The sequence below is a fragment of the Taudactylus pleione genome, unplaced genomic scaffold (assembly GCF_031769625.1).
Source record: "Taudactylus pleione unplaced genomic scaffold, aTauple2 ptg000066l, whole genome shotgun sequence".
Classification (NCBI taxonomy): Eukaryota; Metazoa; Chordata; class Amphibia; order Anura; family Myobatrachidae; genus Taudactylus; species Taudactylus pleione.
Window position 1 is genome coordinate 2,897,865 of NW_028284468.1, and position 16,016 is coordinate 2,913,880.

Genomic DNA, 16,016 nt, shown 5'->3' on the forward strand with positions numbered 1-16,016 from the left:
AGTTTCCATGCAAAACTTGGGCACTTGGATAAACCTGTTGAGGGGTTTGAGATTCAGAATAGGCCAATGAGAACCATTGGGCTTCTGAATCAAAAAGAGTGGAAAAAAAAAAAAGTTCCTCGAAGGAACAGGTATTACCACACCTGAACTTAGCAGGGAGTGAATGGCTTCCTCGGAGACCTGAGTCTTGATGGGGTGTGATGGAAGACCTGTAGAAAAGAATTGTTGGGGAGGGAGATGTCTCTGGAAAATGAGAGCGTATCCAGGAGAGACCACTTCTCTGTCAGGCATCTGTGGTTGTCTGATGCCATGAGTCGGCAAACTGCAGAAGTCAGCCTCCCACCATGTCGTCAGACTTAGGAGTTGGATGTCTGGTCTCCCAAGGCTGCTTAGATCTAGACTTGCTGGTCTTGTTTGAAGCAGGCTGCCTTGGAAAGGACTGTCATTTGGTCTTACCTTGAGGATGAAAGGCCCGTCTATAACGGTTAGAGGTAGCTGCTGGTGGTAAAAACACAGATTTTGAGGTTGCCAGATTAGCCACAATCTTGTCCAACTCTGTGCCAAACAGCTGGTCACCAAAGAAGGGTAAGGATTCGAGGGCCTTCTAGGATTTCGTGTCCGCTGTCCAGGAACGTAGCCAAAAGGACTCTGCAGGCAACTACCGAGGTCGCAGATGCTTTAGAAGCAAGGAGTCCAGTATCCAAAGCAGCTTCTCCCAAATAAGAGGCCGCTTCCCAGATATGAGAGACAAAGGCCAGTTGCTCCCTGGTGGCATCTGATAACATGCCGTCATCCAGTGCATCCGTCCAACCCTCAATAGCCTTTAGCTACCCAGGCTGCGGCCATGGTCTGCCTAGTAATAGCACCAGAAACCAGTAAACAGACTTTAGACAAATTTCTAGTTTTCTATCTGTAGCATCCTCAAGAGAGAATGCGGATGGTTTAGGCAACGAAGAGCTCTTAACTAAACGTGCCAAATGAGAATCCACCATAGGAGGGACTTCCCATTTAGTACACTCACCAGGCGGGAGAGGGTAAAAAGACGCCAGCCTTTTTGGAATCTGGAACGGTTTGTTATGAATATTCCATGCTTCCCCGATAACCTCAGTGAGCTGTTCTGATTGAGGGAACTCAGCCTTAACCACCTTTTGTCATTTAAACACTGGGGCTTTAGGCTTACGAGCGGGTTCCTCATCCTCCATATTCAAGATTGATTTAACCGCCCTTAATAGAGAAAGAACATCCACTATCGAATAACGGGCATCCTCACCGGAGGGAGACCCTGGACGAGAGCCCTGTACATCATCTGCCTCCTCAGATGATGTCAGAATTTGAAAGCTGGGCAGACTGAAATAATACAGGCAGAGCTGACCCTAGGCATAGGCATTATAAGCAAATGCCTAGGGCGACTGAAATGCCTAGGGGCATTTCAGGGCTCTGCCTCCAAACCCCCGCCCTGCCCCACCTACCGCAGCCTCTCCGCCCACCGCTGCCTTCCCCTTGGCGCTGTCCCCCTCCGCTGCTCCCGCGATTGTGGCTGGTCATGTGACTGACCGCGAGCCACCTGGGTCAGAATGAGCTTCTACACAAAGGCTCATTCTGGCAACAGGAGGAAACAAGATGGCCGAGGGAGGTGTTTTCTTCTAGGCAATGTAGCACATTGCCTAGAAGACCCCTAGAGGGTCGAAACGCGTTGCAAGCACGCCATATATGTATTTCCTCTGACAACCCTACCCTGTCAAAACCTTTTTACCAGGACTTATTGATTATCCCCAGAATTCGGCTGTAACCACAGTCGCGAGCACGCACACGTGAAGTATGGAAGTATGCTTCCCAGTTGAGGACTCCGGGGATGAATACTGCAGAGATTGCCAGGAGATAACGTTCGGCCCACATTAGGATGTGTGCTACTTCCCGCATAGCTGCATGACTTTGCATGCCTCCTTGATGGTTGAGGTAGGCAACTGTGGTCGCATTATCGGACTGCATTTGGACCGGCCTTCCCTGGAGAAGGTGTCGCGCCAAAGTGAGCGCTCTGTACACAGCTCAAAGCTCCAGAATGTTTATAGGCAGATAAAATTCCTGAGTTTTCTATCTTCACTGAAAGGCATGACCACCTGTCACCGCTTCCCATCCGTGAAGGCTGGCATCCGTAGTAAGAAGTTGCCAATTTGGAATCCAGAAGGGGCGACCCTCGTTTAGATGGGATGTCTGTAGCCACCACGAGCGGGAAAGCCGAACCTCCAGAGACAGGAGGATCGTCTGGGATCGGATTAGATAATCTGTTCCACCAGGAGAGAATCAATTGTTGAAGGGACTGGATTGGAACTGTGCATATTCCACCATATCGAAGGTGGATACCATGCACCCCTGGACCTGCATTGCTGAGTGAATGGATACTCTTCGATTGTGGAGCAATTTGCACACACGCAATTGCAGAACCGAAATCTTGTCTGCTGGCAGAAAGATCCTTTGTACCTGAGAATCTAGGAGTGCATCCAGCAGTGAGCTCGCAGGCAGTCATAACCGTCATCATCTTGGTAAAGACCCGAGGGGCCATTGACCGACCAAATGGCAGTGCCTGAAACTGGTAATGTCGCTGCAAAACAGCAAACCATAGAAATCGTTGGTGGGATGGCGTAATAGGCACAAGCAGATACGCATCCTGAATGTCCAGGGAAACCGTAAAATCCTCAGGTTCCGTTGCCAGAACGATAGTTCGTACAGTTTCCATGCAAAACTTGGGCACTTGGATAAACCTGTTGAGGGGTTTGAGATTCAGAATAGGCCAATGAGAACCATTGGGCTTCTGAATCAAAAAGAGTGGAAAAAAAAAAAAGTTCCTCGAAGGAACAGGTATTACCACACCTGAACTTAGCAGGGAGTGAATGGCTTCCTCGGAGACCTGAGTCTTGATGGGGTGTGATGGAAGACCTGTAGAAAAGAATTGTTGGGGAGGGAGATGTCTCTGGAAAATGAGAGCGTATCCAGGAGAGACCACTTCTCTGTCAGGCATCTGTGGTTGTCTGATGCCATGAGTCGGCAAACTGCAGAAGTCAGCCTCCCACCATGTCGTCAGACTTAGGAGTTGGATGTCTGGTCTCCCAAGGCTGCTTAGATCTAGACTTGCTGGTCTTGTTTGAAGCAGGCTGCCTTGGAAAGGACTGTCATTTGGTCTTACCTTGAGGATGAAAGGCCCGTCTATAACGGTTAGAGGTAGCTGCTGGTGGTAAAAACACAGATTTTGAGGTTGCCAGATTAGCCACAATCTTGTCCAACTCTGTGCCAAACAGCTGGTCACCAAAGAAGGGTAAGGATTCGAGGGCCTTCTAGGATTTCGTGTCCGCTGTCCAGGAACGTAGCCAAAAGGACTCTGCAGGCAACTACCGAGGTCGCAGATGCTTTAGAAGCAAGGAGTCCAGTATCCAAAGCAGCTTCTCCCAAATAAGAGGCCGCTTCCCAGATATGAGAGACAAAGGCCAGTTGCTCCCTGGTGGCATCTGATAACATGCCGTCATCCAGTGCATCCGTCCAACCCTCAATAGCCTTTAGCTACCCAGGCTGCGGCCATGGTCTGCCTAGTAATAGCACCAGAAACCAGTAAACAGACTTTAGACAAATTTCTAGTTTTCTATCTGTAGCATCCTCAAGAGAGAATGCGGATGGTTTAGGCAACGAAGAGCTCTTAACTAAACGTGCCAAATGAGAATCCACCATAGGAGGGACTTCCCATTTAGTACACTCACCAGGCGGGAGAGGGTAAAAAGACGCCAGCCTTTTTGGAATCTGGAACGGTTTGTTATGAATATTCCATGCTTCCCCGATAACCTCAGTGAGCTGTTCTGATTGAGGGAACTCAGCCTTAACCACCTTTTGTCATTTAAACACTGGGGCTTTAGGCTTACGAGCGGGTTCCTCATCCTCCATATTCAAGATTGATTTAACCGCCCTTAATAGAGAAAGAACATCCACTATCGAATAACGGGCATCCTCACCGGAGGGAGACCCTGGACGAGAGCCCTGTACATCATCTGCCTCCTCAGATGATGTCAGAATTTGAAAGCTGGGCAGACTGAAATAATACAGGCAGAGCTGACCCTAGGCATAGGCATTATAAGCAAATGCCTAGGGCGACTGAAATGCCTAGGGGCATTTCAGGGCTCTGCCTCCAAACCCCCGCCCTGCCCCACCTACCGCAGCCTCTCCGCCCACCGCTGCCTTCCCCTTGGCGCTGTCCCCCTCCGCTGCTCCCGCGATTGTGGCTGGTCATGTGACTGACCGCGAGCCACCTGGGTCAGAATGAGCTTCTACACAAAGGCTCATTCTGGCAACAGGAGGAAACAAGATGGCCGAGGGAGGTGTTTTCTTCTAGGCAATGTAGCACATTGCCTAGAAGACCCCTAGAGGGTCGAAACGCGTTGCAAGCACGCCATATATGTATTTCCTCTGACAACCCTACCCTGTCAAAACCTTTTTACCAGGACTTATTGATTATCCCCAGAATTCGGCTGTAACCACAGTCGCGAGCACGCACACGTGATTCGGAAGCGGCTCGCCAGCAAGACAGAAGCCTACTATCAACACCAGCCGGCAAAGGGGCAAGAGCGGACACCCGTCGAGGACTTAGGAGGTAAGTCTCTATATGGAGGGGGAGTACGGGCTCTGGTTTCACCGAGCCAAGACCGTCACTTCTCCTCCCCAGGCGACTGCAGTTCATCCCCATATGCACTGGCGCTGCGGGTCTGGTCATTCGAACTAGTGCAGTCACGCACATTGGGTCACTGGACGACACAGCTGCGAGACTTACTTATTACCTTTCCTCCGAGTCCCGTACTCCTTGCCCCAGGAAGTTTTATCCCTGGGCAACCAAGCATCGCATTCCTTCACCTAGAGTTGCAAGATCTGACTAGCGGGACGCCGCAGTCTGAATTGACTCACTCCAGTCCTAATATATTAAGTTCCCAAGACCATCAAATATACTTGAGTCCATTTACACCACACTTCAGGAACTATAACTTATTAGCACTCGGACCCTATATATTTATACACCCCAGTGTTGGGTTAAATATACATGGTATATACATGAGCCAATTCTATCAGCTTTAGGAGGACTTATCACATATAGACTAATTATCATTTATTCTATATTCTGACTATAGCTATATATCGTTTTGGGGAGGCCCCCCCTTAATGATCAGTATAGATGTTTATTGATAACTTGTGAACACAATCACAATTAAAGCAAACGTCTAATCTATAAATTGGCCTGTTACATTTTGTGTCTTATTCATTACACATCATAAGGGGTTTATTGAGCGCAATTTATGTCTATGCGTTATTTCATACACCTGTGGCAACAGGTCTGAATTAAACACCTAATTTCAATAATTAACAGGTGTGGCCAAATACTTTTGTCCATATATTGTATATTGGGGTAGATGCGAGAAGCTCAGAAGTGGTATCAGCGCACGTTATGTGTGCTGATACCGCTTCTACCCCATGTACGATTGGGGGTTTGGTGGTAAATTATGCGCCCGTCATTATCGGCGCTATCTACAATATAGCAGCGCCGATCGCCTGGGCCATGTATGAACGGTCAGAACGCCTGATCGATCGGCCCGCTGTAGCTGTCGCTATCCCCACAGCAGCGACAGCGCTGTCCCTGCTGCGGCGGCTGCCGGCTCCAGGCAGCATGCGGGGATCTCACGATACTTGCGAGATCCCGCGCATGCTCAGTGGAGCCGGCCGGGACTGAAACACAGTGCATCGGCACTAGGCTGATGTGCTGCGGTCTCTAGTGGGGAGCGCCGGAGGGGGGAGTTATCGCTCCCCCGCTCCGGCCAATGAGATGTATATACATCTCATTGGTAGTGCTTCCTGCCTTGCCTCGGTAAAGAGACTAAGCAGGAAGCGATAGAGTGGCACGTGAAGTGCAGCTATAATAACACTACCCCATTGTATAGTTTGGCTGGTATTTATATTGCTCTTTGGTACCTTTATTTTTATACTGTAATTAGTGCTTTAGCACACGTTTCTTTAGCAATAAAAAATATGTTTTAAACCAATGTGTTATTTTCCAGCGTCAGCGTATAAACACTAGATTGGTGGTGGGATTATCTGCTAGGGGGCACCAGTCAAAATTTTGCCTAGGGCACCAAATTGGCTAGGGCCGGCTCTGAATAGAGGCCGTCTATGTGCTTTGGTGGCTAATGGTCTGTTCGCCTGTAACATATCTTACTGAAAGGAGGCAGACGTATGAGCCATATCCTGAACTGGGTGGGCATAAGCATCCATCCAGGAAGGATGCATAGAGGGTACCAACCTAGCAGGCTGCAATTACTGTGGGTACCCCACAGTGGGAGGAAGCGTGGGAGCTGGTAAGCAATCCACTAACCTCGTCATAATCTGTGCTCCTGTATACCCTTGCTGTTTGAAGACATAGTAATACCAGTAAGCAGCACACAATACAGTGTATAGTTAATAATGCAATGTGACACCCTTCACAAATACAGGTAAATGTAAAGTACAATTGAACCCCTACACACCTGGTAGTGATGGGTTAAGAAACAGCAGCAGGGATAGGTATAACTGACAGTCAGAAAGTTAAAGGCAGTATATCACCACAGCAGAGTTAGCACAAGTTACATACAATGCACATAAATACAAATATACTTGCACTGAATCTACTACTCAAGCAACACAAGGCTGGTAGGATTTGAGTGCTGTATAACCTGGCTCCAGGGAGAGGTATACAGGGAGACAGGACCCAATCTCCTGAGACCTACAGCTTCAGAAAGGCCCTGATTAAAGGCACCTGAGCGTTTCATTAGGGAGGAGGGTGTAGGGCAGGGGTTCCCAACCACGGTCCTCAAGGCACACTAAAGCTGGCTACACACTAGACCAACTTACATCCAACTAGTTGATTGGTTGGAATGAAAATCTGGTAAGCTATGAAAGCAAATGACAATCAGCAATTTGTTCCCAAACGCCGGAAAATGGACATAAACTGTTTGAACAAATTGTTTAGATCAAACATTTAACAAACTTGTCTGACGGCCATTTTCATCTGTTTTCTGGCATTTGAGAGCAAATTGCTGATAATCAGGTACTCCCATACGTTACCAGATTTTCATTCCAACCAGCCAACTAGTTGTACGCAGAGATAGTAAGAAGCGCTGGTCACAAAAAGACAATATTTTATTACATAAAAATCTGCGGACAACACTTAATAAAAAAATATTGGACACATAAAAATAAAATAAAACATAACAATGATAATATAAAAAAAATAAACACAATATGTGCAATATTAAAAAATGACCTGAACAAGTCTAAAAGACTGTTATCCTAATCCCAATCTTGGGAAAAAAACGATGAACCCAGAACCTAATCTCTGAGTGTTCCAATTGGTCAAAATTAGCCTAATGGCTGCTCCTCCGTAATGCAATATTCATGAGCAAAAAACTCAAGCTTATTATTTGCAGCGCTGTAACATGGTTTCACAAGAAAAAATATATATAGCTAGCTTTGTATCATTAGGATAGTCCTGTAATCAATGATGAATATTATAGAACAGCTTTATTATTTTCAGCACTCTAACTTGTTTCCAAAGGAAAAGTAATTTAACCAATTTGTTGTTACACAGTCCTATTAGCGATGATCGGTATTGCGGATCGTTCGGCACAGGTGAAAAAAATAACACAGAAGATATTTCCAGTGTAGTGTGCACACAACAAAATAAAAAGGAAACTATTTTATTTTGTATATATATATATATATATATATATATATATATATATATATATATATACACAATAGTTTCCTCTTGTTACTGGTATTTAAATATTATTTGCCAACATTACCAGTCCATTCGGCTTCTGCCTTCCATGCACCTGTGCTGGCGTGCTGTACATTCAAAACCAGTGTTAGCCGGGAATAGCGCAATTCAAACTGGTTGGATGAATGTTGGTCTAGTGTGTGGCCAGCTTAACAGTCCAGGTTTTAGGGATATCCATACTTGAGCACAAGTCACTTTATTAGTACCTCAGTTATTTTGATTTAACCATCTGTGCACAATCATGGATATAACTAAAACCAGGACTGTAAAGCTGGGCATCCACTATACAATTGTCTGTCAGATATCTGTACAATCTGGCTGGTTGGAATGAAAACCTGGTAATGTATGGGAGCAAATAACAATCGTCCATTTGCTCACAAACACTGGAAATGTCCAAAAATGGTTGTTCAAACAAATTGGTTAAAACACACGAATGTAACCAATTTGAACAATTTTTTTTGTCCTTTTTTCAGTGTTTAAATAAAACCATATGATCGATTGTCATTTGCTTTCATACATTACCAGGTTTTCATTCCAACCAGCCAGATTGGACAGATATCTGACAGAAAATTGTATAGTGGATGTGTGCCTTGAGGACAGAGGTTGGTGAATCACTGGTGTAGGCGGAGCAGCTCAGATGTGGGAAGACTCAGCTGAGAAATCACACTCTGAGCTGATGGGAGGGGCTGTCAGGGGAGAGCTTACGTCCCCACTGCTGTATTAACCCCCGGGTCTACTGGCTTAACAGAGGCCCCAGACGCCAGATTTTACTGCCCTGGTGGTGTAGTGGGGGAGAGGACGCACCAGTCGCTCCACAACAGCGGCCTCCGACTGGTCTCCACAGCTGCAGGCAAGGACTAAATAACAACTGACATCCGGCTGCAGCCCAGAGTCTCCCAGGAAAGCGCTAGCCAAGCTCCGCTGGTGCCCGCCGTAATCACCGGACTGCTCACTGGTGTTGCGGCAGGGGTAGTGGGAGCAGGTGTCCATTAGGATGCTCAGAAACAAAGTAAAAACTTTAAAACATAAAATAAAAGCTTGGGGAGGTCTAATAGTCCCACTGTTCTCAAAGGTGCTACAGCTTCTGCCACCACCAAACGATCAAGCAGGCTGGCTGGGAGCAGGGTATATATGGAGGAGGGCCGATGCATCTTGGGAGCTAAAGCTTTAACTGTGTGGTGCACGACTCACTCCAAACAACTACACCCCATGGTAAGCCCTGTGAACCCTGAAGAAATTAAAAACTAAATTTTTATAATGTGTGTGTATATATATATATATATTATATACATACACACATACATACACACACATGCACTACAGGTTACTAGGCAATGTAAGTGCAAGAACTGATACAAGCTATAAGAGCGGGTCTGCTTTCATGTTCCACCCAACAATCTGAAGTGGTCACACGTAGAAGATGCACACATTCATATAGCCAGAAAGAGGATACAGAATATTTAGACATGATTCGGGAAGCTCACACACATTATTTCTGTACATACATCTTTAATCAGAGCTACCAAAACAATCTACACCAGTTTCCCAAACTCTCCCATAACAGTCCCATTTCTTGAGTCCAGATGATTACATCAAATGGACTGAGGTACTAATTAAGCCATCTGTGCTCAAGCATGGATATCCTTAAATTCTGTACTGTAATGGCGGAGTTTGGGAAACTCTGATGTACACTACTGAATTACTCACAGAGGCACCACGTGTTTTAGGGGGTAACGGTAAAGGGGGTACAGATGTTTTCCTCTTCACAGCCAGCTCAATAGCACTCATTTCCTGGTCAAACATCTTCTTGATGTTGTAACGCTCAACCAGTGTGAGCCGCGGCAGCGTCTTGTTTATTACACAGTTTCTAATGTACTGAAATGCAAATGGAGACATATTGGTAAATATCTACTTGTTCCCCAACGGAAAAAAGAACCATTAAAAAAAAAAAAAAGAAGGAGCAGGTTGGTCAGTTGGCAGCTTTTATAAATGTGCACCAACATATATCTAACATTAGTTCTACAACAGCTTTCACCTGTTACTGGGAAAGAGTATTAATGTTTTGCTCTTGTACTGTACGTACCACTTCTCGCTAGGTAATTCTTGTTTTTATAAATGTGTACATTTAACCAAAATATATTTATAGTACACTGAAAAACATAAGAAAGAGGCAACTACGAGGTGACTGAGCAGTGTAAAGAGTGGAGAAGTGAAGTTGCCTACAGCAACCAATCAGTTTTGAGGTAGCATTTAGCAAGTACAAGCTAATTGGTTGCTATGGACAACTTCTCCACTCTTCCACTGCTTGATACATTGCCACCTACAGATGTGTCCACATACATCTATCCTCCATGCGCTACACGTCACGAGATACACGCAGGTGCTCTATTTGACTCGGTAGCGCCGAGCGTCATTTCGTGAGACCTTTTATCTTCAAATGCACCTTATTCGCACAGCAATGCGAATAGTGAGCACAAATGACATGTAGCATGCCTATGTTCTATGTGTAACTGCGGGTGTACCTGCATATGAACTGCTACGTTACAGTGTTACAGCCGCTGACACTGTAACATAGTGTTTGGTATGAAAATACACCCGCAGTCGCTCACAGAACATTGGCATGCTGCATATCATTTGTGCTAACTATACGTGCGAATAAGATGACGCTCGGAGCTACCGAGTCACGCCACAGCATGGCGCGACTGGAAGGGCTGTTCAGCGTGCAAGTAGGCTAGATGTATGAAGACACATCTGCATGTGCTTTTGACCATCTATGCGCTTTTTATATATACACACCATAAAGGTACTGTGTGGTGCCATAAAAATAAAAAACAACATTTTCACGACTATAATATGAAACTATAACTGATTTTTGTTTCACATCTGAATATTCACCTGAAACTGTATTAAAGGGTAGTCTCCAAACACAAACTCCAGCCTCCCGCTGACCTGCAGCACGTAATCTTCCTTATCCACCTCTTCATTCTCACGCCCATGAATAGTTAAACGCTTCCTTATAGCCAGTTCATTCAGATTTAAAGGGGTCATGTTTGGTGATATTTGGAAGCTGAATACATCCTAAGTAAACCATAAGTGGTAACAATATAAGAAACAAGGTTACTGTAGTAGGTAGAAAAAGAGTAAAAAGTTGATATTTCTATTAAAAAATAAATCAGAAGGCGCTTTTTAGTGCAGTATATTCTGAACAATTAAAAGGGTCTGAAAAAATCAAAATGTGAAGTAGTTTCTTGCCAATGTGTAAACAGTGGATCAGATTTATCGGATATCCAAGTGTCCTCCACGATTCCTTTCCAATGAGGACAACAATTTCAAATATATAAGTGGTAAAAAAAAGGGGGACAATACATTCTTAAAATATAAGTGAAGACTGTACATTAAATAGAGAACTTGGAGCAAACGCGTCTCCAGGTAGTGACGATGTAGTCCAGCAACAGTATTCTAAGCCAGCAGAAGGATATTCCAAATTAAAGCCATTTCTCAACACATTTAATCTGAAACCAATTGCAATTCTGACTTCATCAGGAGTATACTCCAAAGCATAAATTTCCCAATTTATATAGGGTGATAAATTACAAACTACCAAGTGTACCTGTACATTCTGTATCAGTCAGAACACAAAGATGACTTCAACTGGATATGCTGACATCTAAATTAGCTTTATCAACAATATATTATACAAAAGGGCCAAAACATACATATCAAAGATGGCCAAATTCAGACTTCAAGTAACCTGAACTGGTTGCCATATTTATTACCACCAGTTAATACATATTCTGCAGTAATATACGGAGAATATTTAGCCATTTATATCAGTCCCCGTTGGAGCTAACAATATATGTTCCCTACCACATGTACACACACACAGATACACACTAGGGTTATGTTTTGCTGGAAGCCAATTAACCTACCAGTAAATTTTTGGAGTGTGGGAGGAAACCAGAGTGCCCGGAGGAAACCCACACAAGCACAGGGAGAATATACAAACCCCACATACAATAAGTCCTCATTGCTGTGAGGCAGTAAAGCTACCATTGTACAATCTGTGAGTGTATATTGCGTATACACTCTGTGGGCACCTGCTCATTAATGTAAATATATAATCAGTCAATCTTGTAGCAACTACTGACGCATGGAAGCATAATGACTTTATTAAGAGGTTCAGTTGTTATATAGACCAAACCTCAGAATGAGGACGAAATGTGATCTAAGTGACTCAGAATGAAATGATTGTTCTAAGCAGACGGGAAGGTTTGAGTAGATCAAAAACTGCTCATCTCCTGGGATATTTATGCACAACAGTCTCAAGAGTTTTTAGAGAATGATACAAAAGACTAACAAACAAAAATGGCCATATTTGTTCAATCCAACAGGAAGGCGACAGTCACTCACATTACCATGTGTGACAACAGTAGTACACAGGAGAGCATATCTGAAAGTACAGCACGCCAAACCTTGTTGTGGATGGGCTACAGCAGAAGACCACCACACCAGGTTCCTTTCCTATCAACTAAGAACCGAAGACTGAGGCTAAAGTGGGAACAGGCTCACTGAAACCATACAGTTTGGAAAGAGATGCATCTAGATTGCTGCTGCAACATGCAGAAGGCAGGATCAGATCATATTTGCAGCAAACAGTGACCATGGATCCATCCTGCCTTGTGCCAACAGCTCAGGCTGACTGTAATAAAATGGGAAAGGGTAATAACAGATGGAGAAAGAGGTCAGTGAATTGTGCTCACAAGTTTACAATCTATGGTGGTTAACTCATCATAATTTAGATGCCACCTATTGCTTACCTGACTATTGCTTATAACCATGTGCATCCCTTTATGACCACAGTCTACCCAACTTCTACTAACTACTTCCAGCAATATAGCGTGCCATGTCACAAAGCACATGTCATCTCAAGCTGGTTAAATGAACATGACAATAAGTTCGATGCATGTCTATGGCCTCCGCACTCACTGGATCTCAATCCAATAGAGCATCTTCAGGAAGTGATTTACAGGAGATTCACAGCATAAATGTGCAGCTGACAAACCTGACAACTGCTTGATGCTAACATGACCCCATGGACCAGAATCTCTAAGGAATGGTTTCAGCACCTTGATGAATCTATGCCATAAAGATATCAGTCTATTCCCATGGCAAAGGGTGACCATACACATTTCTAGTACTGGGTATCTAATAAAGCAGCCACTGTTTATACACAAATGCATAATATGTATTAACTTTGTGTGTGTATATATATATATATATTTATATTGTTACTCATAAAACCATGTCTATTTTACTTTTCTGTAACTATTTTCACCACTTAACAGTTATTATCAATATTATTGTTTCTTTATATAGCAACAAACATTTACAGTAGATAGAAGATGTACGGAGGACATCGAACCATTCATATTGGTCCCTGCACCACTGAAGTTTATTCCCTGAATTGTCGGAAGGTAGTTGAAGAGTCTTTAGGTTTATGGACTTTGGGAGGAAACCGGAGTACCCGGAGGAAATTCATGCACACATAGGGGGGACAAACTTCACAGAGATAGGACCTTGGTCAGGAAACAAACCCATGACCCCTGCACTGTGAGGCAGCAATGCTAGCCACTTTGCTGCCCTGTAAATGAGGCATTTTGGAGGAAAGGATCTCTATGGGTTTATGAAAAGGATGGGGAGTGTCTTACCTGGCAGCATTCAAAGTGGATAGCCACCACAATGTTTCCTGCATATAGCTTGTCCTGAATGTTGTCCTGAATGGCAGGCTCTAGTTCTGGAGGAAAAGTGCATTTAAGCCAATCCACCCAGTTCAACTTAAGCGTGGCCTGAATCTTGTCCTCACTGATCTTCCGCATCTTACTCCGAAATTCCTTGACTTCATTATCGTGGAGGGCGTCAAATTCTTGGAGACCTGAACAAAAAAAAAAAAAGAGTGAACAGTCAATCAGCCACTGACAAATAACAAGGGACATAATAGATGTCTAGTTTCCAGAACTCCTAATTCAGCCTCAGAGTAAACACCAATGACTGAAGGGTAAGTTTCTAGTATTGTTTCCTTAAATCCGTTACATCAGTCTGTACACGCATTCCTTAATGTGGCCACAACTGGCCAATCTTTCCTGCTTAGGCCAAACTAGAGAATCACTATACAAAGTCAGTGGTTAAACTGAACAAGATCCATGTGTTCAGCTCTGCTTTGGGTCAATTTCAGCATCACTGGGACCCGTCAATGTGGTTGAAAGAGGAGTTAACATACAGATCAATAGTACTCATCTTCTAACCACATTCATTAGACAATTCTCTTTATGTAAGGCACAAACATAAAAACTGTAACTACCACACGTATTACAATACAAACATAAAAAATATAGCTCAATACAGCATTGAATTTTCAGTAAAGGAAAATTATACTATGCAATGAGGTCAAATACTGGCACCATTTCAGACCTAACTGCATAGGTCTGAAATGTATGTACACATGTTCCCTAAATCAGTTGAATTATTAATATAGTTCAGCAAGAAGGTAGAGTGTCAAGTCAGTAAGATGTTTTAAAGATGATCCACTCACAAGTCAGTCAACCACACGTGGGGTATTCTTCACAGTGAGTTGTAAATGGGAGTCATAGCAGATGCAAACTGTATAATGATGCTGCTCATATCGTAATATAAGTGTTGGAGATTTTGACAAGTTATATAAGTGTGTCCAGGCTGCTGGCAGGCAGCAAAAGATGCCAAGTGGTGGTGAGCTCCAGGGAAAGAAGTCCCAGGCTGGGCATTCCCTCTGCACTGGTGCATTTATAAGTGAGCTCAGTGTCACAGAAATACATCGCTATGTCCTGGACAGCAGAAAAGAGGATTCTCACAGCCCTGCCCATGCAGGAGAGAATCTGAGACTTTAACAAGAACACCACAATTAGGAAAGATACTAAAACACAGGATAAGGCCGACACATGAACTATGCATGGATGTGTACGGACACATCATGCTGACCTAGAATGATCAGGGCTCAGTTGATCTTGCATGTCCAGACACCTTAAATATATAGCAGCAAGTCACAAGTGCCCACAGGCCATGCCTGAAGCAACAGCATGTGCTATGAGAGTTATTTCTAATAATCGCCAATTCATTGCAAAGTATTGCCACTTCATTTATAATTCGTTATTTTATGACAATAAAAAAAAAAAAAGCTAATCATGGAATAATGGCACAAAACAGCCAAAATGTAAAATTAAGTATAACTTTCCAACTGTCTTAAGCAGAACAAATTCTACTTAATTATTACTGAAATATAGAGTCCAAGATGCAAATGAAATTAATGACAATTGAATAGAAAAAACAAAATCAATCATTAGATATATTTGATAGATTACCCAGGAGGTCAATTCTGGCCAACAGTTTTCAACATCTTAATACTGTATTTACCTACATTCTCAATATAGCCTTCTTATATTAGGAGACAAACAGGCATCTGAGTCCAAACTCTTCTAAGCCTATTATACACACTTGGCCCCCTGCCTAACTAACTCATTTACTGCGTGTGTTTGTATGCTTATCAGATCTATGGAATTGGGTTACCATTTATGAATAGATTATACAGTATAACTGACCACACTATTTATATTACTATTGTTTACCTTGTAACAAAGTAAGTAAGACATACAGTACATGTGCTGAGGAAAGCAGATGGCAAATGACTGTCAGGGCTCAGGAGGCTTCACAAATTTATACTACAACAAGTGACATACCTCGGCGCCGCATGGGAGCAATTTAGAATTTACGGTGATAGTCTCTTTTAACCGAGGTCTTATAAGATGACTTGTAGACAAAATTACTAGTTTTTTCCTCCTGACATCAACATGAAAAGATTTAATTTTGATGTGACACGCAGTAGGGCCATGTTATATTGTCCATGAGAAAAGCAGGCTACACTTAGGTCAACTCCATCCGCACTAAGGGCCTGATTCAGAGCCGAACGCTCTGACCAGAGCGCTCGCTCTGAATCAGGGCCCTCCTCCATGAAAATGGAGCGGCCTCCTGAAAGCTCGCATAGCTGTGGGTCACTAGTGATGTCAATGGGGCCGGCTTCAGACGGTAGGCGGTCCCTTGGGAATGCCTCCATCTGACAGCCATGCCCCCGGCACGCCCACCACAGGGGGCG

The 16,016-nt window shown here is 43.8% G+C and overlaps 1 protein-coding gene across 5 annotated transcripts in view; it reads right to left on the bottom strand.

The window, feature by feature from the left end:
• Positions 1-16,016, bottom strand: part of PIK3CB (phosphatidylinositol-4,5-bisphosphate 3-kinase catalytic subunit beta) — a 211,350-nt gene that overhangs the window by 56,742 nt on the left and 138,592 nt on the right. For all 5 annotated transcript variants that reach the window (XM_088466471.1, XM_088466472.1, XM_088466477.1 and 2 more), the window contains 3 exons: positions 13,546-13,769; positions 10,733-10,915; positions 9,545-9,712 (listed from right to left, as the gene is read on the bottom strand). In XM_088466471.1, coding sequence (XP_088322597.1) covers positions 9,545-9,712; positions 10,733-10,915; positions 13,546-13,769 — 575 coding nt within the window. The remainder of the gene's footprint in view (positions 1-9,544; positions 9,713-10,732; positions 10,916-13,545; positions 13,770-16,016) is intronic.